This window comes from Uloborus diversus, chromosome 2 (genome assembly GCF_026930045.1).
Source record: "Uloborus diversus isolate 005 chromosome 2, Udiv.v.3.1, whole genome shotgun sequence".
Taxonomy (NCBI): Eukaryota; Metazoa; Arthropoda; class Arachnida; order Araneae; family Uloboridae; genus Uloborus; species Uloborus diversus.
In genome coordinates, this window is record NC_072732.1 from 98,053,173 (window position 1) to 98,080,564 (window position 27,392).

Consider the following 27,392-nt stretch of genomic DNA (forward strand, 5'->3'; position numbering starts at 1 on the left):
CCATGACAACAGGTCACAAGGCATGAAAAAATGAAAACACTTAGATTGTCGAAAGCTTTATTCGTCGTGTAAATTCCATACGTTCTGAAATTACTAAAAACGTGAATAAAAACTAATCATTTTAATTTTAAGCAACGTAATTTATATCTAAACTTAAGCTACGTTGGCCTAATCGGTAAGGCAAATGCATTCGTAACTGGAGGGTACGGTTGGATGGCAGTCGTTCGCAGATCCTCTGTGTTCCCTAAGGCGGCTCGTTAAAAGTGTCGTGGTCTCAAGGCCCTAAACGTTCTCCTTCCAAATCAGTCCATTCCGGGGGGCTCCCCCCCCGGAATTGAAGTTCTAAAAACGTAATTGAAGGCCCTCATTAACGACATTTTCAAAAAAGTTTTCGCATTCGGCAATTTTTTCGAAATTGAAGCTCCAAAAAATCAAAATATTTGACGATCTTTGATGACATTGGATAGAGGGCACTGCACTAAACCTACCTCCAACCTCTAACTTCTGAGCTAAAATTGCTTCTCTCCGAGTTCCAAGTCGAAAAATTTCAGGAGGGAACCCAGTCCGTTCCCATTTTTTTTTATCATCACTAAAGATAACTTTTTTTTTTTTTTGAACTTCAATTTTGAGAAACTATCGGCAGGTACCCATAAAACCCCTAATGTTACCAAAAATAATCTAAAATTAACTTCAGTTTTGAAAAAAAATCTGTTGGGATTCTCAATCCCCTCGCATCTTAAATTATCAAAACTAGCCGAAAATTCCGATTTTTGAAGTTCGAAAAATTTTCCCGATTTCCGACCGACTCTTCTACCATCATCAGTGATTGGCTGAAACTACGATTTTTACAATTTTGAAATTTTTAAAAATTTTTGGAGGAAATCCTCCATTTTTCCTCGAATGTTACTAGACTAGTGCGGCAAAGGAAGAAAAAACCGGGTTTATTTCCGAGAATAAACCGGGATTTTCGGAAGAAAATTTTGAAAATTCCCGGGACTTTTCAAGTGATTTAAAAGAAGGAAAAGTTTTTTTTTTTTAAATATTTTAACCTTTTTCCTGCATGATTTCAAAATGTAAATGCTTTTTACTGTTCATGGGCGGATCCAGGAAGGGAGCCATGGGGGCCATGCCCCCCCCCCCCCAAGAAAATTTCAAGAGATCCACTTTTCAAAAAAATCCACTTTTTTTGAGCAAAAATGCAAAAAAATTCCCTTATAATGCATACAAAGCATAACAATAAGGAAAACAATGAGAGGGGGGCCATGGTCACCCTGAGAAAGTTTCAAAAATAGTTTAAAATCTTTTTTAGAGCTAAATATTAAAAAATCCTTATTATTCCTCTAAGTCTAACATGAATATAAAAACAATGCCGAGGAGTCATAAACCCACACTGAGTAAGTTTCAAGTAGTTTTTTAAAACCTTCTTTAATTGAAAAAAATTGAATAAATTTTTTTTCGTTCAAAAAGGACCTCCGAAACTCTTCAAACCCTAACCTTACCGAAGATAGTCTAAAATACGTTTTAAAGTCTATAAATTAGAAAAATTTCCTAGGATAGACCTTTTAATCTCTCCTCCCCTTAACATGACCAAAAATCGTCTAAAACAGCCTTTTTGGAGCTAGTTTCTAACAACTTCCGGGGGAGTGCTACAACGCTCCAACCCTCTTCGAAAAATAATTATTAGAATGTATCTTCAGGACTATAATTGTAAATTAAAAAAAATTCTTGGTGTGGGCCCTCGAATCTGTCTTCCACGTATCATCAAGAAAAGATCGTATTAAACTTCGTTTCTTACTCTACAGTTGCAAAAAAAAAAAAAAAAAAAAAAAAAAAAAAAAAAATCTGTCTGAGAATCCCCGAACCTCCCTCTTCTTAACATTATTGGAGATAATGTTAGCGTTTTCAAAGTTTCAAGTTCAAAAAATATTATTGGGGCAGTTGCAACCTTTATGTTAAACTTGTGTCGCCTAGTGAAAATTCCTTAAAAAATGCTCTGGTTAAAGGGGGCTATGTTGATACTTATAATATTCAAAAAATTCCAAAGCATCATATTTTTCCAAATGGCCCCCTCCGAGAATTCTTTCTGGATCCGCCCCTGTTACTGTTGTAAATGCAAATTACATAACTTCTTTCCAAAAAAATAATTCCAAGTAGACTGTTTATCTACCCTTAATTGTATATTTATCAGAGGCGTTCGCAGAACTTCAGTAATGGGGGTACCACTCCACTATACCAGGGAGCCTGGGGTGGTTTAGATAACCTCCAGAAAAGGAGGCGGGGCCGTGGCAAGGTCAAAAAATTAGGTGAGTGTATGAAATTGATGGCATCTGATTTTTTTCAAAAGCATCTTAAATATGGAGCAAAGGTTTAGCTTCTAGTTTAAAAAAGAACAGGGAGTCAAAACTAGGTCTTAGTAATAGAAATTGTATATGAGTCTAACCATAAGCATAATATTCACTCAGAATGGGCGCCGGGGGCTTCTGCCCCGAGAATTTTTAAAAATTGTAGTCTAAAAAATGCATTTTAGACTGCCTTTGGTAATGTTAAGGTGATAAGGTTCAAAAACACTTCCCCCGTCTATTTTTTTTTAATTAAAAATTTTTAAAATGCAGTTATTATCTCCGATTATGTTGAGAAGTAAGGGAAGGGGTTACGGGAAAATCCCCAAGAAATCGCTCGAAATTGAAGCTCTAACAATGCAATTTTAGACGATATTTGATGATGTGGGGAGGAAAGATTCCAGGGATCTCCCTCGGAAAGCTTTGGAAATTGATCAAAGATCTTTAAACGAACTTTGAAACGATCTTGAACGATGTTGGTGAAAGGGTGAAGGTTTCAAAATTTTCGTTAGCTTTTAAAACGCAGTTTTTGGAGGATCTTTGGTAATCTTAGGGGGGGGGGGAGTTCACGAACATTCACTGGGTATTTTCAAACTTTGAAATTCCAGAAATGCGAGGGGGGGGGGGAGTTCTCGAACCCTCACTGGGTATTTTCCAAATTTGAAATTCCAGAAATGCGATTGTAAGGTAATCTTCAATGATTAGGGGCGGACTGGCCGGACGGCCCGCGGGCCGATGCGCCCTCCAGCCTGAACACCTTTTTAATTTTCTTTTTTAATAAATTTTATTATTTTATTTTTTGGTTCAACTTCCTTATTTATTTATTTATTTATTTTTTGCGCTAACAAGCCGTGCGACTTCACTTCAAAAAAAAAATTCTTTTTTCTTTTCTTTAAACCCGTTAACCTGAGTATCATCTTACTTTCTTTCTTCTTTTTATTTATTTCTTTCTTTTTTAAAAATTTGCACTTTTTTTTTTTTTTTTTTTTTTTTTTTTTTTTTTTTTTTTTGCGCCCGTTTAAGGCCAAGATTGGCACCCTCTTGCGGGTCCCGGTCCGCCCCTGTCAATGATGCTATCAGGTAGTTCGTCACTCCCCTGGAAAATTTTTCGAAATTGAATATTCTAATCTAATGTAGAAATTTTAGATGATCTTTGATGATATTAAGTTGAAGGCTGGTTCGGGGCTCCCCGAAAAATTTTAAAAATTGTGGTTCAAATAATGAAATTTTAGACCATCATTAATGATGAACAGGGTGCGTTCTCGTGGGTTTAGGTTGGGTGTTTCTCGGGGATTTAAGAGAGAGCGTTGTCTTAGAAGCTTTTCGGAAATGACGTCCTAAATATGTCATCTCTGATGAAGATAGCTGGAAGGATCTGGAATGGAAACTCTCAAACGGAATTCTTCTATAATCAAAGTTTCAAAAAACTTTTCCCGGTTAACTTTGGTAACGTTACATAAAGAAATCAGTTTCGGGGACTTCCCTTTCTTTACTGTGTCTCTATCTTCATTTTTGTTTTAATTATTGATAAAAATATTGTGTAAACCCCTTCGAGAGTTTTTCTTTTACAAAAGCATTTATGTCCTTTGGTTTTAAATAGTGAAATTTTTTAATTTCCAGCCTTATATTTTTATATGTTTGAAATACGAGCGTTTGCGTACTTTTGACATTTTAGACTGATGACCTTCTGACCTTTTAGAGAAGAAACTTTTTTACAATGGAGTTATAAGGAAAAAGGAGATAATCCCTAATGTCCTCCTCGCTCCCCCTCCCCCCCCCCCCAAAAAAAAGAATAATTTTGCTTGCATGGCGCATTTTCTGGGTCTGCTTAATACACTGGCCTCAAAAAGTTAAGGTACGACTGGTTTTTTGGGTCTAATTTGCAAATGAATGGATGTAGAAACAAAAAATTTGGAGGATATGGGCATTAAATAGTTTTTTTATTGAATGCGTCACAGAAATTTGTATAAGTGCATTGCAAAAACGATTTATAGCACAAAAAGCATTTTTTGAGGAAAAGTCCATTCTTGAAGAAAACAGAACATCACAGTGTTATGTCGTAAAATGTCATAGAAATAATAAAAAATGGGTTCTAATAAGGAATGTGTCCCCCCAACTTAAATGCACTGGCGGCATCGATTTCCCATGCTTTTTATGAAGTTTTCGGACACTGGAATAAGAAGCGAAGATCAGACACAGAGTAAGCCTTGTTCCAGCTCTTGTAACAACCTTGGAGGAGGATTTAAAGCAACAACCTGTCTGCCAAGATAGACTCAACGATGTTCTATCAGATTCAGGTCCGGAGATTGAGCTGGCGTTCTCCAACCGTGCTCGCCAACGATCGTTCCAAACCGTGATCCCCAGATACTCCTCAACAATCCGAGTTCGGTGAAGTCGTTCATTACCATCCATCAGAATAAAGTCATTACCATAGCACTAGCATATGGGCGGACATATGGATCAAGGATCCCATCCCAGTATCTCAGACCAGTCAGAGTTCCTCCATGGAACACATGCAGGTCAGTGTGACCACCGAGCGAGATCCCTGCCCAAAACATGATTCCACCACCTCTATAACTGTGTCTTTCAACAATGTTGGATTGATGGTATCTAGTGCGCTGTTCTCTGCAGGATCAGTAGATGCCCTGAATCACTCTCCAATGTAAATCTGAACTAGTTTGCGAACAGCACAGAAGCTCATTGTTGCTGGGTTCAGGAAACGATGTTCTTTTGCACAGCATAAGCGGATCCTTTATTGCGGTCCATTAAGGGGAACACACATAACTGGTCTCTTGCATAGAGACCTGCATTGTGAAGACGATTTCGCACCGTAGTAGTAGAGATTCTTCTTCCTGATGCTACAAAGTGGCCTACAACGAGTTTCGGCACAATAGTGGTTCTTCTCCTTCATAACGAAAGAACTAGAAAACGGTCTTCTGTAGGTGTTGTAGCTTATGGTTGGCCTGGAAAAGGTCTTATAGACACAGAATCTTCTGCCTGGTATTGATCCCAAAGTCGCTGAACAACACTACGAGACACATTGAGGCGTCTAGCAGCATCAGCCTGCGATAATCCCATTCTCATCCATCCAACTGCCAGCCAACTTTACGAATCGGGTAAACGACGTGTCTGAGACATTTTCTAAACTCTAATTGTCACCGAAACTGCCTACAACAGTTGAAAATCAACGCAACTTACATACAAAAGTACGAAAGCTTGACGTTTGCATATTTTTTTCTCACTCATAAAGATATGTTATTTTCATTAAAATAAAAGTGGTAGCTATCGTTTTTTTTATAAATGGCTTTAAAGTTCATCATTATCATACATGCAAATTATGCATTTTATTGCTATTGCAATTTTTTTTATAGTGAGCTTTGAAAAAAAAGTTGTACCTTAACTTTTTGAGGCTAGTGTACTTCTACATTGCAGTGGCAAATCTGGGAGGGGTGAAGGACAATGGAAAAGAAATATTTTGAAACATTTTTTAAATATGATACTATATATATTACAAATTAAAAGGGAAGGAACCTCCTCCCAGAAATATTACAAAAGATCGATCTGCGTGTTTAAAGCGACAACTTCAAATTTGCGGAGGAGCGTCGGGAGAGAAGAGTCTCGCCAAAAACATTCAAGATCGTCTTAAATTTTGGCTTCCATTTCGTAAATGTTTCGAGTATGAATCCCTGAAAGCTCTCCCCCCCCCCCCCCCGCACATTATTGGAAGTCGACTAACATAACATTTTTGGCACTTCAATTTCGAAAAGTTTCCTGAGAGGGCCTTGAATTTCTTCTCCCTCAAACATCCCTTGAAAAAGTCTAAAACTGCGTTTTTCGAACTTTAATTTCAAAATTTACTGGGGGGGGGGGGAGGGGGAACCCCCAGTAGCCATTTTCTCTAAAATAGTAGAAGATAATCTTCATTTGTGTTTTTTAAAAAAATAATTTCAAAATCTGCCGGGAGAGGGAACCAAACCTCTCCTCTTCAAGACTTACCACTATCGAAGATCTGAAACTGCATTTTTACAACTACAATTCATAGACTTTTCTAGAAGAGAAATCTCCAGATCCCCTTCTTCTGTGTGAAAATTTTACTTACGATTAGGTTCTAATGTTTCATAATGAATTGCTAATGTTATTTTTATTAGTTAATTTCAATGAAATTTTATGGAGGGAGAGCGCCATTCTCAAAGTTCAACAGGGACGTTAGACCCCATAGGAAACATATCCCCACCAGCAGCTCAGGGGAAAGACCCCCACTGAGCTCTTTAAATTTTCAAAAGACCAATGGTCTTGTGAAAATGATCACTATCTTTACTTTTCTTTCAAGAAAAGCATGATTATTCCTTGACATTTTTACAAAGTGATAAAATGTTATGAACTTAATTCGTGTAAAAAGGGGGTAAAAATCCATTCGAATGGTGCCCTAAATAGCTCCCATTTAAATTTAGAAACTGACTTTATTTAGCGAAATATAATTTCTTCCTCTCTGCAACACCGTTTCATAAAAGTATATTTTTTAAAACTATCATAACATAAATGTAATGCTTGTACAAGAAGAAGTGATGAAATCTAGGTGTGTGATGTAGAAGCAGGTTAGGAGAAGCTACCTTGCCAGTCAGCCACAGACACCTCAGTCTCATTTCAGCCGCTTGCACATCACAGCAAAACATAATGGTGCTCTGGACTTTTGATTTCGTCGCTGTTTTTTCTTTTTCTTTTTTTTGAGCTAATGGGGGTACCGCGCTTATTCCCGTACCTCGAAAACTGTCTTTTTTTCGAGCAATCACGATTGCTTATTGTTCTCATTTGACTGTTTTTGGCGTCCGTGCCTTTTTCAACTTGGACCAGCGAGCAACACCGCCCACCGTCCTCTGCAGGCGGCGCGGCGCGGCTGCTCCGCTCCTGAGCTATCCGCTTCTCCTGCTCGAAGGCGTCCATGTCCTACACACATGCACGCTCACACACTCACACACATACACACACACGCCTACGTGCACACACACACAGTTTTACGCACACACACACAAGCCTACACACTTACACACACAACTATGCACACGTAACCGCCCAGGAGGAGAGGCAGGCTTGGAGGGGAGAGCAGGAGCTGTTTCTAGAAACAATAACTCCAATGAGTAGGGTCCTGTCTCAGTTCGTGATTGCGAAAAACATAATTTGAATTAAAAATTTCAGAATTCAAATTAATTCTTTTTTTTTTTTTCATTTCTTTTCATTCAGGGACTCAATACCAAACACTCTAGGTTGCGTTTTAGAAAAGAACTTTTGTTTTGGCGTCGATTTTCCACCTAAAACAATGCACAAGCTGAACATCAAGCTTTTTTCCGTATTAAGCTCTTCTTACAAATTGGTCCTATTTCTGATCCCCCCCTTGCACCACCTTTGGAAGATGGAAAATCCAGCCTCCATGGATAAATCGTCAAGGATTACCGGTCAGCCTATACGAACGCAACCATTCAGGATGCGGCGATTGAAGTATAAAATAACTGTGACCGCATAAAAGGAAATTGGGGGAAAGAAAAAACGAAAAAAAAAAAAAGCTGACATGCTTTTAATCGTTTTCTAGTTTTAAAATTTAGCGAAACTGCGCCAACATAGCAACTCATTCTGTCCGAAGAGCCAATCAGATTTGCAAAGTGTAGAGAAATTTCTTCTGTTGAAAGTCGTGTCAGGATCGGTAAATCAGGGCATTTAATTGTTTTTCTTGTCAGCTGTGCATAATTTTTCTTTTTGTTACGTGTTCCTGCATATCCAAAATGCCTTATTTCAAATACTATATTTCAATTGGAAACATTATACTTATAGCATTATTTTTTAATTGTGTATTTATCGAAGCAGTGGATGTGTTAAGACCTCGTGGAGTTTCTTTATCAAGTAAGTATCTTAATATTTTATGAATCATTTGAAGTAATGAACATTAAACGCAGAGACTTATGCGTTCAGAAATTAGGTTTAAGCCTTTTTCTTCCTTTAAACGCTTAATGAAAAGAGTAAAATTTTAAAGTTATTGTCAAGGATGCACTCGTAAATTTTCTGTTGCCGGCTTCGTTGATTTTGTTGCATACCGCAATTGAGATTCGATTACATTTGCGGGCGGCTACATGGTGATATTATGAATAATGCACTTTCAATTCTGAGTATATTGAATAATAAACTTGAGGTCGTCTGAGAGCACCCGTAGAACATTTGAAAGCAGCTCAGCTGTTGTTAAAATACTAATGGGTTGCTTTCACATGTCTTACTGATGTTTCGAAGTCAAGATTTATCAGACGTGGCTCCAAGGGAGGGGCAGGGGGGGCAATTGCCCCCCTGTCGGAAACGTCTTGCCCCCCCCCCCCCCCCGTCGGGGAAAATTTAGTATTTCGTCGGGGAATCTGTTTGCTTTGGCGTTTATTGTAAATGATAAAAATTTTCTCATATATGAACTCGAAAAGAAAAATTAGTAGAAAAAAGTAGAAGTCTATATATATATATATATATATCTTTGAGGCAAGGTTAGCTCGAATCCGTATAACGTCGTCCAGATGGTGACAAGATATAGCTATTGCTTCGGGGGAAATGGTGTGTTTCGATCCTTGAAATTTCTGTTTGTAGATGCAGGGTGTCGATGAGCTGGCTTTGGCCTCAGGGTGTCCACTTAAGAATAAAAGAGTACCATCCCCGTCCCTGCAGAATGTAGTGGTGATTACCGGTCAGACCTAAGGCGTCGTCATCGGGTTTACAAGACAAATATGTACCGAATGACAATAGCCAGGACGAGACGAGCTAAGGAGACAAGAGAGGATGGGGGGGAGGTTGTCATCGGAGAAAAAACATGCTTCGGAGATTTTTGCTTTTCTATTACATTCGCTAAACAGCTCTTCATCAGCATGTCAAGTTTGCAGACGCACTCATTGATGCGTTTTAAAGTACTTCTCTGGGTAAATAACTGCAATATTATCTTTTATTTTCAGTTAGAAGTTACAAGTAAGTTGTTACTATAGTTATTCACAATTTATTTGATTATTGTTGGATTATTCTGCAACGAAACATATCGATGAGTAAACGATCCTTTTACCTTATTCAAGGAAGTGTACTAAAGCAGATTTAATGTTTTAATTTTTTAGTGTAATGATGTCTTGTCGGCAAATGCTAAACGCAGGAAAAAAATTCTTTGAACTAATATAATAAAAGCAAATAGATGTTTAAGGTTTTAAATACATTTTTCTCAAAAACTTATATTGATCCTGTTTGCAGGCTGCATAATAGTTTTGCTGGGAATGAAGAAGAAATGAGAAGGATTTACTAAACATCTGGTTTTTGGCACAACTAAACAATCATTGGATTAATAAACGTCGAGTTGGGTAATGCATCAGGTTTGGGTTCTTTTTGAGAAAAATGTCTGGGGGAGGGGGAGGAGCGAACCTTTTGGAAAAGGCAAAATTAAATAAATAAATCATGCGTTAAAAGCAATTGAAAACATACATTTTGCTTCCAAATTTAATTTTTTCAGATGTTATCATGTAGTCGAAACTCGTGTTTCTAACTTGAAGTGAAACCTTCAAAAAGCTGCGCTTAGCCCAGACCGTTGTAATCATTTGATCGAACCAAGTCCAGTTCAAAAGTCAACATTGCTCCTTCGAGATCGATCAAACCAACTTACAGACTGATACCAGACTCAGTCTTGTTTAGGTTTTTTTTTGCAAGCTATGTTCTATTTTTTTTAAATATGCTTTTTTTCAAGCACTAAAATGGTGTAAAAAAGCAGTGCTGCGCAGTCGGAGTCGGACAGATTTTGGAGACATGGAGTTAGGAGTCTGAGTCGGAATTTGTAGGTTGAAAATTCCAAGAGTCGGAGTCATTTTCCCTCAATGCTTGTAACACTGCCAGTGATTGCGGGGTCGGAGTGAGAGTTGGAGTCGAACTGATAAAGGAGCCGGAGTTGAATTGTTTGTCGGTGAGTTGGAGGGGTGATTAAAAACTAATTGCATCGAAAGCCAATGTGAGCAAGAAGCAATGCGTTGTCTTTTCGTTTCTTGCGCTGTTTCTCTCTGTCGACTGCTGTCGTTGGTTTTTCGAATCAAAAACAATTTTTACTGTGTATTATCTTAATTTTTGAAAGAGTTTATAACTTAAAAAAGTTTGTTTGCCTATTTCTGTCTTGATATTTTTGTAGTTCCAACTACATCTTATAAGGCTTCAAAATGCAGAATTTTATATCTATTTTTCAAAATTTCCTCCAGGGGAGAAACTTCCCGATCCCCTACAATTGGGGATATTCTATGCTGCACTTAAAGCGGAGTCTTGGGTTACTCTCTTGATACTGTTCCCCTCTGAAGATCAATCAAAAAAAGTACACAAATATATATATATATATATATATTAAAGCACGATCAAAAAAGTAAAAATATTGCTATATGTATCAGATGAAAGAGACAGACAGAGTAAAGGAGAAAAAAGTTTTAAAAAAATGCCTCTTACACCACCGAGAGAAACGTTGTTAAAACTACAAAAGGGGCTCCATACCTAAAATAGCTTAGGGCCCCGTTAAGTCTAAATCCGTCCCTGAGTTGGAGTCGGCCATTTTCCCTCCGACTCTGTAGATCTGCAAAAAGGGTCCATGTAGATAAACTTTGGGGTAAGACTTAGAATTTACATTTTCCCCCCTTAGTCTAGAAAGTGAATTAAAACTTAAAATTTCAAAGTATGACAGATTTCAACTGGCATGCTCAATAAAAAGTTCGAAACTAATGGTTATGCATTTTCGAATAATAAAAGCTTCGAAAGATTTGAAAAATAAAAAAAGTTAGGTATATAGTTAATTTAAAAAAAAAAAGAAAAACCTTACACAAGAGAAAACTGGTGCAATTAATGTTAATCACTTTGATACTTAATAAGTTTGTTTCTGGCGTAATATCGTCGGCACCATGATGAACTACCGAATGTGAAAACTGGCTCTTTTCAGGAGAGCCAAAACAATATTTTTGTCCACCAGACGCGTTCAGTTATTTTCAATGTTTTGATTTTTGTAATAACATTAAGTGTAAATCTTATTGTTTGATGTACAGTAAACTCTCGATTATCCACGAGCGGATTATTGCGGGGTGAATTATCCGCGAAAGTCTCGGAAAAAGAAAAAGAAAAAAGATTAAATTTTTGTGGAGAAAATTTTTGTTCTTCAAAAACAAGGATCTGAAATCAATTCGTCCTAGATTTTTTTTCCCTTTCCCACAACAAGTGCTCCTTCTCAAAAAACGTGAAAGTCGTTTATGCATTATCATCAACTTCTCTTTTGACACGTGCCTCAAGGGAAAACATATGTGTTTACTGAAGACCCCTAGTTTATCCCCTAAGGAGCGTAAGACATTAGTATATACCGGTTTTTAAGGGAAGTCTGGTATAATTCCTTATCATCTGTTCCGATTGAGAATGGTTTGGGGTGATCTTTTTTGTTGTGGTCACTGTTTTCATTTCTGAGCTGTTGAGTGTTTTAGGTCGACGGAAAGTTCCTACTCATGATTTAAATTCTAGTTTATTCTAGTTCTGTAGAACTTGAAAAACAAATAATTTTTAAACGTATCACGTTTTAGTTATAATACAATCATTTTCAAGCAAAAGATAATTTCTGTCTTCTTTACCTCTGGTTTTAAACCTTTTTCGGATTATCCACGATTTTCGTTATCCGCGGTACCTGGGCCACTCAATTCCGCGGATAATCGGGAGTGTACTGTAGTAATAGCCCTTTTTAAGTACTACGGCAAACCATTCAATTTGAAAAACGAGATTCGCGATTTTTCACCTTCGTTTGTTACTGAGTTTAGCATGATACCGACCATATTATCAAGTTTCGTTTTTTTTTTGGGGGGGGGGGGGATTACGCAAAACACACACACACACACACACAATACTTTCGTTTTGTATATTCAAAAACTTAGAATCAATGGCTAGGAGTTGAAGTCGGACTGATTTTGAGGTAAAGAAGTCGGAGTCAGGAGTCGAAGGTTTAAAAATTCAACAGTCGGAGTCGATCATTTTCCCTTAAAATCTGCAACCCTGCCAGTTCTTGTGGAATTAGAGTCGAAGGCTCTAAAATTCCCGAAGTCGGAGTCGGTCATTTTTCATCCGACTCAGGGCTGTCGGATTTTAGCCGGGCCAAAAAAAGCCGGCCGGCTTTTTTTGGTTTAAACCACTTTAAAAAGGCCGGCTTTTATTAAAAAAGCCGGCTTTTTTAGAAAAAATACTTTTTGGTATTTTTAGTGTGATTTAATCAAAATGAAAATTATATATCATTAATGCTTAATGCAATTACTACTCTTTTAATAAAATGGTTAAAAATTAGACAGTTAGATAACAATGTGCAGTACAAAAAAAAAAAAAAAACATAACAAAACAAACTATTGTTCTATATTATGAAATTATTGAATGGAATTTAAATGATTAGAAATTATTTTCAGTTCAAGTATTCAAAAGATCACAAAACACTGCTGCTTTTAGTACCAGTCATTTGGTTCAGTTTTTAAATAACAGTATACTCTTACCTTTTTTTCTGCTTTTGTTTAATCACCCAAACAGTAAACCACCAACACATTAAAATTTTGCTACATCACAAAAATAGAAAAAAAAAACTTATTTATTAGGGACATGATCGTTTTTGATACAATTTAAATTATTATAAAGGAATGTTTCACTATGTATATAAAAGATCACATACGACTGCTGCTGTATTAAATAAATTACCAATCATTTGGTTGAACCTTTAAATATCGGTACACTTTCACTAATTTTTCGGCTTTTTCTGCACCTAAACTGTTTCTGACTTTGCTCCAAATAAAGCCATAATTTGAGAAAATCCTCTCAATGGATGCAGAAGATGGAGGACAACTATGTAATTTTATAAAAAAATCACAAAAATCATCAGATATTGAACTCTTGGTTTTTGAAGCCTTGATTTTTACTAAATTCCACCATTTTCTTGCTGGAAATTGTTCGACAACGTTTTCAGAAAAAAGTAATGGTGAATAGGTTTCGGAATCTTTTATCTTGAATTTTAGTACACCGGGTAGAAATTGAGGGTACTTTTCTGCAAGCCACATTTCCGCTTCATTTTCCTGTAGATTTGTCAATTGCTTGCCAAAGTATTTGGGATCTGTCATGTGAGCTAGCAGATGAAACGGCTCAATGTGTTGATTAAATCTTTTTCTAATTTTTGCTTCATGGCTTTCTAAAGATGAGTCTCCTATAACATTCAACCATGTCTCCACTGCTTTCGACAAAGTAGCGTTGTTGCTTTGAAGTTCATTGATTGCTTTTGAAATAATTTCAAGCTGCTTACGTAGGTAAACAACTTGAGTATAGATACCAACATTTGTCAGTATACTTCCAATCTGCTGATCAAACTCATCCAAGTGCTCTAATCTGATTTCATTATACTTGTGAAAATTAATGATGAAAGTTCTTAGACATTCATCTTGTGAATTCCATCTAGTGTCATTGGGTATCTGAGGCATTAAGCCATTTTTCTCCTTTAGCCACCCATGAGCATTGTGCTTATTCCTGAAATATTTTTGCACTTCTAAGACATGTTTAATTAAACTATTTGGTATGATGTCTTTAACACAAAGATTTAGCATGTGTGCTGAGCATCCATAAATCAAAAGTGACTGGTGAGTTTCCTGAATTTGATTTCCCATAGCAGTCATCTTATTTTCATTATCTGTACAAATAGCGAACACTTTCTTATTATACTTGATCTCGACTTCCTCTAGTGTTTCCTTCGCAAAATTAGCACAAAACTCTGCTGTTTTCTTTTCCGAACCACAGTCCATAGCCTTGAAAAGGTAAGATTTAACTCCGGTATGAATACTGCAGGCAAAAATTGGGTCATTTTTTACACTTGACCATCCATCAAGGATTAAAGTTAGAGCTGCTTCATCGACAAGTTCTTTCTTTAAGCAGTTTTCAATATCATCGCAAGCTTCATCAAGTAATTTCCCCGAAAGTTGATGCCTGTTAGGAGGAACGTAACCAGGTCTTAAATCTTCAACCATTTTTTTTAAATTCTACATTGCTTGAAACATTGAAAGCTATGTTGTTTGCATAAAAAAATCTAGCAACAGATTTATCCAAATTTTGTTTCTGAGATGCTGTTGTAACTACACCGTAAGAAAATATGGATTTCTGCTTTTGTTCTTTGCTTGAAGAAGGAACTTCTGCACAGTCATTATTGCACTCTTCAACTCTGGGCACTTTAGTAGGAGGCTCAATCTCTGCAATATCAGTTTCTTCAATAGTCCTAGAGGCAATATTCCTTTTGCACTTTTTTAAATGTTCTTTTATTCCTACAGCTCTTTTGCTAACAACAGTTTCGCAATGTTTGCACTTCACTTTTGTGCCAAATTCAGTAAACTCATTCCATTCTGAAGCTTGTTTTCTCCCACATCCTGAAGCCATTATAACTTTGGGAAAATAATAGTGATCACTAAAAATTTGAACTGAGCTACTCAAAGGTTCAAAATGGTTTTAAAGCAGAAAAGAATTGTGATACCATTTTCAATCTGCAATTCCATTCTTTTAAGAGGTGCTATTTTATTGGTTATTGGAACTAGATCAGTAACCAATAGTTGTCAGATAAATTTTTTATTCCCCCAGACTTGGATGGGAGGGTGACCTGTCTGCCCTTCCATTCCTGAAAGGTACCCTTCTTCCCCTTTTATTTGTGAAATGGTTCTGTTCTTGCCTGTTTGATGAGAAACCAGAACCCTGTTGATTTTGAACACAAAAGTGAATAAAATGCAGCAGTACCTTCCTCACTCTATTTCTGCAATCTTTCTCTCCTCCCCTCCCCCCCTACTACTCAACTAGGATTGTCACTGACTATTGCTCATTCACCAGCTCCCCAATTCTGGAACAAGGAAGGAACATTCTTTCAGGATAATAATACTCTGCCACCTGTTTTTATCTTTAGTTGCACCTTTAATACTTTTGTATGTCACTGCTCCTGTCACTCAAACTAGAGGATCATTCCCATTGATATCCACTCTTTCTTTCTGACTAGCCTCTGCTGAATTCTGAGTAATTGTAAGTTTCTAGAATTGCCTTGAAACCACTAAAGAATACTGGTCATGACCCTCCTTATCACCTTACAAATAGTGCAGAATGGGTTTCTTTGTCCAATTGACATACCTCTGAATGCAATTCCAATGTTTATCTTTTCAGCAGAGTTTAAGTAAAGGGAAGGTGTCTTTTTCCATTTTATAACATTTCATTCAAATTCAAAGCAAGTAATTCGGCAATGATGTATTTTATTTACTATTTATCTACTTGGAAATAAAATAATTAAATTCATTTGAAATAAATTATTTTTTAAACTTTAGAATATAAAAAAAGTAAGAGTTCTGCATTTTAGCAGTGACCTGTTTTTAAGATCAGCTGACCTGTATCTGCTCCCTTCCCCCAGGCGCGCTTTTGATATGAAGTCCTGGAATTATTCAGCTAATATATGATAGCACTTAATTTTGAAGCTAATAAATTAGTAATATTTCAAGCATCAGTTCTTTTCTTCTACTAATCTTGGTTTTTTGCTAAATTCAGAAGGGTGCCATTTGATTATTTTGTAGTATATGTTTTTTTTAAAACATAGAATAGTCTTTAAAAAAATAAATACTGTACACACAAAAAATACTATGCAGATGTTGTTTTAAGCTGTAACACAATCATTCAAAAGAAACAATTTGACAAAAAATGAGAAATTTTTATCACATTTCAATGAAGCATTTTTTTTTTTTTTTTTTTTTCACTGTCTTCCTAAGAAAACTGATTTTTTTTAAGTTTAAATTTTCCCAGTTTGTTCTGAGTCACTATACTACATACTTTCTTGTATTGTAATCAAAGATAAACATGTTTAAAGTCATATTGTCGTCTCTGAGCAACAGTAGGATATCATATTGTTATTTCTGGGATTAGATGTCTTACTGTTGCTCTGAGGCGACAATATGGAAGCACTTTTCCATGCTGAAGGTGGAAGAGTAAGCAACAAAAGCGTAAGGATTCTCTCAGACATTTGAAATCATTTGCAGTTTTTGTTTGTATATTCTTTTTATCACCATATTTTCAGCATAAGCATTGCTTTATTACTTGAATTAACATTGGTTATCCTATTAAAATGTAAGGAGGGCATTAGTATAAGTAGTAAAGTATGTAATGCAAAAAAGCCAAAAAAGACCGGCTTTTTTTTAAAAAAGGCCAAATAAAGCCGGCTTTTTTAATAAAAGCCGGCCGGTCTGGCTTTTTAAAAAAAAAAGCCGGCTTTTTTACAGCCCTGATCCGACTCCGCAGTCCTGCTTAAAACTACTGGTGAGACTATTCATTTCAATAATTAAAATCTCGCTCACTACATTTTGACTTTTATTTTCTATTTCAAACATGCTTGGGCGGCCCACACATTTTCCTCCAAATAGCTGTGATTTGTACGATGATATTTTTCAAAATCTAGGAATGAAATATGTTTGCGCCCCCTATGAAACTATCATGATTATTTATTTGATTAGTCCGGCTGCTCGCCGGCTCCATCCACCACCAGCTAGGCCTAATCGATGTAGACCTTTTATTACCATAGAAATTAGTTTAAAAATGTGCACCTTTTCTAATTTTTTTAGCTCAAAATTTTTATCTGTTTCCAGTTTCTATTTGTTATCAAATAAAATACTTGTAATTGGTTTTAGCAAACTAGGCTCTTCAAAAGATTTTCAATTTTTTCTCTTGATTCTACTTTTGCGCTAGCAAAACTTAGTAGTTGTGATCGTTTTGCCTTTTCCGTGCTTTCCCAAGTAATCTCGAAAAAATAATATAATAAAAGAAAATATAAATAAATTTAATTTTATACGTGTTCTGACTCGCGAAGTTCATCTTAATATAAAGCTAGGCATCGGGCTCAAGTTTCTTTTGAATTTTTTAACTTAATATTAGTTACTCTTCTTCTGTTTACTTAAGATGTGGGTTTCTCTGCTCCCCAATAAATATTTTGAGCTAGTGGATGAGCACTACTATAACCTTTTGCCCTGGAGTTTCCACCCGTAAATTTGTGTGTTTATAAGGTTTGATTACGGAAGGAAGGGGGGGGGGAGGAACCCTCAGTATCTTAATCGGTCACTAACCCCATCACCCTAACGTTACCGAACATGACCTACAATTGCGTTTTCGATACTTTAATATTGAAACTTTTTCGGGAGTGCACCTCGACTCTCATACTCCCTATAAAATACCGTTACAGATCGACTAAAATTTCGTTTTCAGAGCTACAATTTCGAAATCGACCCCCTCATTTCTACACGCACAACTAAATTCCTGTTGTTAAGTTTCTTTCTCTGCATAAAACTATGTTGAGCACACATTTATAATGATTTTACATCATATTCAGATTTTTCGTTAAATTCTGATTCTCAGACACTTCTAGTTTATTGATCTCGCGATGACCCTGCTCACAAAAGCCTAGTTTTATGTTTTTCATTTTAAATTTAATTTTTTTCCCTACATATTTCATTTTATCTATTTTAAAATTTTTATTTTTTGCTTTTAATTTCTATAGGGAATTCGTGTTCTTAGACGCAAAGAATGATTAGTTTCTTTATCACCTGAATTGGAGGGGGGAGGGGAATCTTGCAAACTAAAATTTGGCTATGCCCCCCTTTTGGGCAAGCTTGCCACCCTGTCGGGGATTTCCTAGCGCCACCACTGAGATTTATTATAAAACCCTTTGTACCCCCGAGGGCCGGATTCGAAAGTGTGGAGGCCCCGGGACAACGAAGGAGTGGAAGCCCCTAATCAGGGTTCGAAAAGATCGTCATATTTTCGAAAATATCCAATACTTTGATATATATCCGAATATTTTAATATATATATGTATATATCCGGTATTTTTGACCATGAAAGTTAGGATATTTTGTAAAAATTTTATTGTGGGGTCCCCGTGGCGGTAGCCCCACCTGCCCTCCCCTAAATCCGGCCCTGGTCCCCCCCCCCCCCTCCTAGAAAATTCAAACTGGTCTGCAGAGGGCAAAGCTTTTTAATTGTTGCTGAAAACTGGAGTAATTAATAACATATATTAAGTCAATATTCTTAAAGTTAACAAATTTGTAGGTAAGCATAGATTTTGGGATATTGAAAATATTCAAATAAGGGGTTATCTACAAATAATATCTTCAAAGGAAGTTCGTGAAGTTGAGTTTCTGTCAAGCGGAAGGTAGGAGGCAAGAAGAAGAATTGCCACATCACACATTTTGGTCAAAATGAAAGTATTTTTTACAACAATGCTACCTGCTAAAAGACAACTGGAGTAGTCACTTACGGCGACTCGCCCAACCCACCTGCGCTAGGTTGGTATTGGTATATACCTTGGCTCTCCCGAATAACAGCCTTTGGCTGTGTACTTCAGTGGCTTCACCTCCTTCTTGCCACCCAAGGCAGCTTAAGGTAGTGAAAGAATGTTAATTGATGTTTTTGGGTTGTAAGTTACATTACTTCAAAGAAAAGGATGCAAAAACCAAAGAATTGTATCAAAAAAAAATGTCTTACTTATTCCACTTTTGCACTAACCAGGAATTATTGGTAAATGGCCAACCTTACTTTAATCATTTCAACTTTGGGACCAGGCATCATTGGATGTTCACTACAGTGCATAACCTTTTATCCAAGATCCAGAAAACCAAGAAATCAGAAAATCACGAACTTTTGGCTCAATTATCCTGCCATTTTCAAAAATTACGCGTTTTTGGCAATTTTTGAAAAAATCAGTAAATTCAAAATATTGAAAAGGAGCATTTCCTTTATGAATACTGCATATTCTGAACAGCAGTATAATTTAAGATATTTAGTACAAAAATCACCCATTTTCACTCATAAGTGCATTTCTTGCATTTTGTTTAATTTCTTTTGAAAACCTTCGTTATCAATTGCTGCGATGAAAACTTTTTTTGTTCTGATAATGAGGGTCTAGTGAAAGTTTTGAGTTCTCAGGCATTTAAATTGTTCTTTTATTCAAAATTTTTCATTATTTTGAATTTTATAAGCATTTAAGAGCTGTTTTCTTTATAATTTAACACCTTTTATTATTTTTGTAGCAATTTGAGTTTATAAACATTGACAAACAGCATTTTATAGCGATCCAAAAAACTGGGAAATTCCATATCCGGAATAGCAATGGTCCGGAGTATCCCAAATAATTGGTTCTCTACTATACTAAATTTTTGCGCAAATGTTAAAATGTAGTTTGTAATGGACGTTTTAAATTAATGTCTCCTCTTATTTGAGTCATACAAAGAAGAGAGCAAGCTAATCCAAGAACCCGGTAAACATAGGTGGATTTAGGCCGAAATATTTGGGGGTGAAACAATAACAGGGATCTGGGGAGGGGGGGATATTCCCGGAATAACAAGGCAGTGGGGAAATCAGAAAATAATTTTTGGGCGGGACATACTTTTAAGTCCAAAAAATGCGATGTAAATCATATTTAGTAAGATTAGGGGGATGGGCAATTCTTAACATTTCAAACTGCAGAAAAAGTCCTAAACGAAAGTCGATATTAGAAGCAATGGGTGAATCCAGCTACTGGTTTGGAATGGGATTCACGCCCCAGAAAAATTTGAAATAGTATATAGTTTTGAAAATGCAGTTTTACAGTTCTTGGTGATATTTTACGGACAAGAAAGGTACGTGTGACTCCAAGGCTATTTTTAGAAATTTTAGTCTTATAAATGTGATTATAGTCCATATTTATAGTTTGAGTTAGGAATGAGATTCATAGACTGTCTCCAATCCAGTTTTTGAAAGGCAGATAGAAATACGTACACCCCTCCGCTCCACCACGCTACCTCTTTAACTTTTCATAATTGAAGTTTCAAAAATACTACGGCGGACAATTTTTGATGCTGTTATGGGACGGGGTGTTCTGGAGCTCTCCCATGGAAAATTTTCAAAATTGAAGTCCTAAAAATGAAGTTCTTCTGCAATACTCCATGGTATTAAAAAAAAAGACTTCTCCCACTTAAATATTTCGAGATAGTAATTTTCAAAACCAAAATATTTACTCTTTGATGATATTAGAGAAAATGGGTTGGAGACCCTTGTTCGAATATTTTCCAAAATTAAAGTCTTAAACACATGAGTGTAAGACCATATTTGGTAATGTTAGGGACACTGCACTTTTTTAAAACTGAAGCTCCAAAAACGCAATTTTAAATGATTTTCGATGGATTTTGGTGATTAGAAGATCTTTGTTGGAAATTTTGGGAAAGTGAAGCCCAAGAAACGAAATTTGAGGTACTCTGTAATAACTTTGGCTGGAGAAAGGGCTTTGGAGAAGAACAATTTTGAGAACTAATAGAAAAAATGAAAAAAAAAAAAAAAGGGAGGGGGGAGATATGAAAGAAAGAGTATTGTGTGAGGAGAGGGAAGGAGGCATACAGTTCGCCGCCAATAATCTGAAGCTGTTGAAAAATTTAAACGTCAATATTTCTTTTTGAAAGAAATTAAGGTTTTTTCCCCAACATTCTTTTCTTTTTTTTCATAAAATAACTGCGTTTTCCCAAAACGAGATCTTCTCTTATCTTCAATAATAAAGAATATTTTTTTAAAAACATCTACTCAGCATTTTGTGGGGAGGGTCACCAGTCTTGTGCCCCCTCCCCCCTGGATGCACCACTATAGCAAAATGTCCGGGAGTCCTCCTTCAAAAATTTTTTTTAATTTACCTTAAAAATGTTGGTTTTCGGTTGATTTCGGTGTAGATTGTAGATTTTATTGATAAAGTTTCTTCAATAGCAATGTTTTTTTTTTTTTTTTTTGGACTTTATTAGCCATTATTGTTTCAAAATAGAAGAATTGGTATTGATATACAAATAAATGCCCAATTACAAAACATATGCAATTATTCTATACAATAACACAGCGCTGAACAATAAATTGTTTGAGAAGTTTCTTTATTTGCATGAAATTATTTATTAGGTTTTTTTTTCTTTTTCCAAATGGATAAAATTACTTTAATTCTTAATATGAGCACAGCTATGTCTTTCTTGTCCTAGCGACGTGTGGTGATACACTGGATTCAAGTAAATTTACTAGTACAGCTGCTATGAATTTTTCCCCTGAACTGCGTTTCTGAGTGAAATATACTAAACTAATTTTTTTCAAAACCCAACCAAAAATTTTGGGAGTCTGCGCACCCCTGACAACCCCGTAAATCCGCCTATGCCGGTAAAGTTTCGAATCTTTTTATACCTAGTTTGACTCTCAATTCTCAGCCATGCTTCAGGAGTTTCAATGACTTACCCACAAACAGGGGTTAGTCCACAATAATGGAAAAACCGCACCGTAATGGAAATAATGGAAACGCACCATGTGCGAAAAATGAACACCGATTTCCTGGAACTAGAACCTAAAACTGTACACTGGGGTTTCGTCTCGACTATTAGAAGCCAATGGCGATATATCAATAATAGTCCTCCACCGTACCACCAGCAGAAATTCAAAGGTCTTACCTAATATTCCAGGTGAGAGAGAGCTCAGTACCGTATCCCGCAAGTCGGTGTTTATTCCAGTCGATAAAACGTAAATCCACTCAAATAAAAAGATATTTATCCATAAAAACAGTTCCATAAAACTAGCAAAGTCGACCGAAAAGCTAATTTCTTAAAGCATCATTAACTAAAGCTCACGTGTTATGGTTGGCTAAAAAATTTTGGGAGGAAAATTTGGAAAATTCTGACAATTATTAATTTTATATCATTTTCTCAGACAATTTGAGGTTTTCCCGGTTTTTTCTAGAGTGTACAAACCCTGTTCATTGATGGATTTTTTATTTTTTAAATTTCCATTCACTTTTTGCATTTTTTTTTTTGTAAAATACCCAGTTTCTGGTTATTTACCAAGGCCTTGGGTAAATATCCATAAAATATTTACCTACCCACTGGATATTTACCCAATTCACATCACTACATAGGAGTAAATTTAAATTTTTTTTTATGAACTTCTCTTCTAATCCTTCTCCTGAAATGCATAACAGATTTATTTGCAGTGCTGATGCAAATTTTCAAAGATTAATGTTCCCTCTTTTTTCGTTGTGAATCTTCTGCCGGAGTTGTCATATCTTGGAAGGGATGTTGGGAAAGAAAACGACTTCAAAGCTTGTAACATTGAGTGTTTTAAGTGCCAGGGCAAGGTCAACATTAACTATAAAGAAAATATTGCATTTTCTAATAATAAATTCATTATATAGTATATTTTCTTTATACTTATAATGCATTCTATGGTGTAATTATTGTAAAATGATGTTGGTCACTCTGACAAGGAGAGGTTACGGTCTCGGAAATTCAGATCGGGATGAGATTTGGCATATTAGTAGTATCCCTTAAGGGTACTCTCAGGGTAAAGTAATAAAGCGCACTAGCCATAAAATTCCGAGAAAACAGCCTTTAAAGATTTACGCGCAACTTATTAACTAGTAGAGATTGTTCGTAAACAAGCGCCCGGTGGTCATGTGGGCAGCGCGCTGGGGTTCCATGCGGTCAATCCGGGTTCAAATCCACTGCGAGTTTTTTCATTTTTGTTCATTTATAAAGTGACTATTACCGCTTTTTGCAGTTTGCAAAACTCTATTTACTATTCTCACAAACAAGTGATTACACATTTTTAGATATTATAAACTTTGACGAAGTAAATGATTTTTGCAATAAAAACATAATCAGTTTCTTTGTGGATGACTAAGAATGTTGTTTTATTGTATATAAGCAGGTAGTCAAATTTTAAAAAAACCTAACCGTACTTATCGAGCAATGGTTTTGCTCCTTGATTCTTTTATTTGTAAATTTATCGTCTGCCGTATTTTTCATTGAATATTCAACTCTTTATTTTCCATCTATTATTGTTTGCAATGTTCATATTTGTTTTCATCATTAAATTTATTTATCGTCTGTGCTGTATATTAGACTGGAACATTCTATACCGTGAAAAAGGATTTCAGTTTTTAAAATATTGTGAATCGAAATGGTCGGTTATTGAAGTAATCCTGAAACAAATAAAATCTGTTGGCAAAATGGATCAAAATTCATTGCACAAGGAATTGTTGAAGCAGAGATTAAAAGATGCGGTCGTTTATTACGAGAGCTTGCTTACTGAAAACCATTTGATTGCAGCAGAATCATCAAGTTCAATTTCTCATGATGCAGTGTTAATGGGCGAAGAAATTTATGAACGTACTATGGATATGCTGGTTGAAAAAATATTTGTAACTGATGACGAACTTGCTCATGAAAATGAAAACTGTGAGGAGGAACCTTTTGAGCAAGTCGAAATTCAAAGCTCATCAGCTGAATACGAACCAAAAGAGAAAAAAAGAAGAGAGGTAGAGCATCTTCCTTTGGATTACAAAATTAAAGTTGTGAACATAGCAACGGCTCACCCCTCATGGAATCTACAAACCTTACAAAAAAAAGTTTAAAAAATGAATATTTATCGCAATGGGAGAAAGAAATAAAAAAATGGAGGAAATCTATTAGATCAATACGATGTAATCAATTCTTGGACATATGATCATTTTCTAGAAGCTCGAGAGAATTATCAACAAGTTACTACTCGGAACTTGCAACAGTGGGCTTTAGCAGCAGCACGACAGTTTACAGATTTTGAATTTAAAACATCTGACAATTGGGTAAAAAAATTTCAAAAGGAAGCATGCCATTCGTCAGCGAAAAGTCACAAAATTTGTTTCAAAAAGAGAAACTGCGACGATCGAAGAAACTTTGGCTTCTGCAGACACTTTTGTAATCCAGACGTTAAAGTTGATACCGAATTTCAAAAACGATTATGTTATCAATGCTGACCAAACTGGTAAGTAATTAAAAACTTATTTTACGATCTTCAGACCAAGGGCGGATCCAGCTTCTGGTTTAGGAGGAGGTCATTTTCGGAAATGGAGGGGTAAAAGGGTAATTTTTGTGCGAAATGGGTAATTTTTTTTCAAAATATGTCCCAAAAATGCAATTTTATTCTATATTTGGTCATTTAAAAGATGGATCATGACCCCCCCCCCCCCACAACCCTCTCTCTGGATCCGCGCCTGCTTTTGACAAAATATTTTAATTCCCATTTCCTTTTTCCAGGATGTCAGTATCAGTCGGCGTACAACAGGACTTTGGCTCGAAAGGGAAGTAAAACTATTTTCGTCAAAAGGCACGACATGAATAGAGTAATGCATTCATATACCGCTCAATATTCTTTTACCCTGTCTGGAAAAGTTCTGCCCTTTGTATTTGTTTTTTTACAAAAAGCAACTGGTATTTTTGGCCCCCGAATTCAAAAAACAATTGATAAATACTAACAAAAATATAAAAATGTCATAACATCTTCGAAATCAGGAAAGGTAAGACTATACATCGAATTTTTAAACCGTTTGCTTGAAGTTTTATGTGGGAAAGGAAGAATTTCTATTGATTATAGACTCCTCGGGAGGACAAACAAAACCTGAACTATATGACCAAATTTTCCAGGATGATGAAAAATCTCCAACTTTTCAGTTAAAGGGATTCCACAAAAATGTACTCCACTTGTTCAACCTTGCGACGTCTATTTTTATAGACAGGTAAAGAATTTAATAAAAAATATACATAATTGCGCGTTTCTCGTTGAAAATAATAGAGAAATAAATGCCCGTGAAGACTGCATAAAAATACAATCAATTGTCCATCAACTGTCATCGCCAATTTTTGATAAAATGATTCGATATACCTGGTATACTTCTAAACATTCTGACAAAAGAGAAATTTTCCTAAATGTAAATGAAGTATGTTTTCCAACGACTCTTTCACAAAAAAGTTGATCCTGTAAGCAATCTTCCTTTATAAATTGTGCGAGATATCAAAACAGTTTTTGTTTTCCATGTTTTTATGATAAATATCATTCTGGTGTATGTATATAAATAACAACTATATTGTTAAAAATCATCTATAAATTAAGCTCCACAGTAATTTTGTAACCGTTGTAATTCAAATTTTAACTTGTATCGATTTAATTTATCTCCATTTTCTCTATTAAAGTGCTTTACGTGTTTAAAAATTTCGCATTATCTTCAATTCAAATTGTACAAAGCTGTAACAGTTACTTTATAAATGAACAAAAAAGAAAAAAAAAACACTCGCAGTATATTTGAACCCGGATCGACAGCATGGAAGCCCAGCGCGCTGCCCACATGACCGCCGGGCGCTTGTTTACGCACAATCTCTACTAGTTAATAAGTTGCGCGTAAATCTTTAAAGGCTGTTTTCTCGGAATTTTATGGCTAGTGCGCTTTATTACTTTACCCTGAGAGTACCCTTAAGGGATACTACTAATCTGCCAAATCTCATCCCGATCTGAATTTCCGAGACCGTAACCTCTCCTTGTGAGTAAAATTTCATCCTTAACCTGTTTAATTAGAATGTTACTTGCTTATTTTAAAAATATATTTCAATGTCAAATTTTATTATGTCTTTTTTTTCTTCCATGGAGCAATTAACTATACCAAAGCTAGCACGTATTCATTTTTAATTCTTTTGCAATGAAAAATGACCACTTACAATATTCATATATTTTTTTTAAATATATGTAAATGAAATGCATTTGTGAAAACTTTTTTTATGTATCTTTATCTAAATTCTTTAAGCATGTATTCATAATCTCAAAAATTTTTTACAATTTTTTTGAAGGTAAAATATTCTATGTTCCTGATAGAGATTTTGGTTGCATTGATGGTTCTGATACAATTCCATTTAGTTTTGTAAATGATGATTATTGTGATTGTAAAGATGGATCGGATGAGCCAGGTAACATTTTTTTTTCTATTGAATATATTGTATATGTATCAGGGGTCTGTCCAGGATTTTTCACAGGGTCCGTTTTTTGTGAAAAATCAAATAATTTTGTGAAAAATGAATTGATTTTGTGAAAAGTCGAATAATTTCGCAAAAATAATAATTTTTTTTTGTTAAAATGAATTTTTAGAAATTAGAGAGGGCACTAACTGCATCATTTAAACTTAAAGTGTTTTCCTCTTCTATGTTGAGAATATCATTCTGGGGTGTTTTCCTAGTATTTGGCGGGGGGGGGGGGGGGCATCGCTCTCTCAAGTAGCAATATTTATCTACCATTCTACATTATGTTAAATTATACTAGAAATATTTCTGTACAGCATTTAAAATAATTGTAACAAAAAAAAAAAAAAAAATCAGACAAGGGCATTTAACTTTTTGACCCAAGACACTCTTAAAAAGCACAGAATTTCGTTTAAAACTTATAAATTTCATGATTTTAACAAAAATAAAAAGAGATTTTATTTGTTTACCACTTAACAAAGCGTACTAAACATCAAAAGTTCAAAAAATTAGATTTCCATAGCAGATGCAAAGAGATCACTATTCTTAAAGTGAAGGCATCAAAAGTATAAAAACGGCTTGTAAAAGAAATATTTTTGGTAAAATTATTTTTGAATTGCATTTTAGAGTGCTATGATAAACATATCATTAATATCTGTGGACACAGTTGAAGCAAAAAAAAAAAAATTAAACCATCGATTCAGCATTTTAATTTTTGGCTCATGAAATGACTAAATGAAAAGAAAATGGAATTTTGCTTTAAAAACTTGAAATGAGTGTTCTAACAAAAATAGACACTTTTTGTTCATTTACATCCTAATAAAGCGAAGTTAGCTTGAAAAAAGAACAAAATATGATTCTCATATGGGATGTTAAAAGATTATTTTTCAAAATGTAGACATCTAAAGAAAAAAAAGGCAAGTAAAAGAGTTTTTTTTAAGTTAATCATCCTTGTTAGCATCGAAAAATCAAACCCATATAATTTTCTCCCAAAATAACAGTTAAACATCACATCGCACCATAAAAATGCAAATATTGGCAAGCTGGTAAAATGATGAGAGTATTTTCTAATCTAGTCATTACAAACGTTTAACACCAGATGCTAAATGGCGATAATTTTGAAGTTGGTAACCCTATCTGAAGCCATCATATTTTTCCCCCA

General features: G+C 35.4%; 1 protein-coding gene across 1 annotated transcript in view; it reads left to right on the top strand.

Moving 5' to 3' along the window:
* Positions 1-7,891: 7,891 nt before the first annotated feature.
* LOC129235296 (glucosidase 2 subunit beta-like) overlaps positions 7,892-27,392 on the top strand; it is a 48,283-nt gene continuing 28,782 nt past the window's right edge. Inside the window, exons 1-2 of the mRNA XM_054869024.1 lie at positions 7,892-8,231; positions 26,066-26,182. Coding sequence (XP_054724999.1) covers positions 8,114-8,231; positions 26,066-26,182 — 235 coding nt within the window. The 5' untranslated portion in view covers positions 7,892-8,113. The remainder of the gene's footprint in view (positions 8,232-26,065; positions 26,183-27,392) is intronic.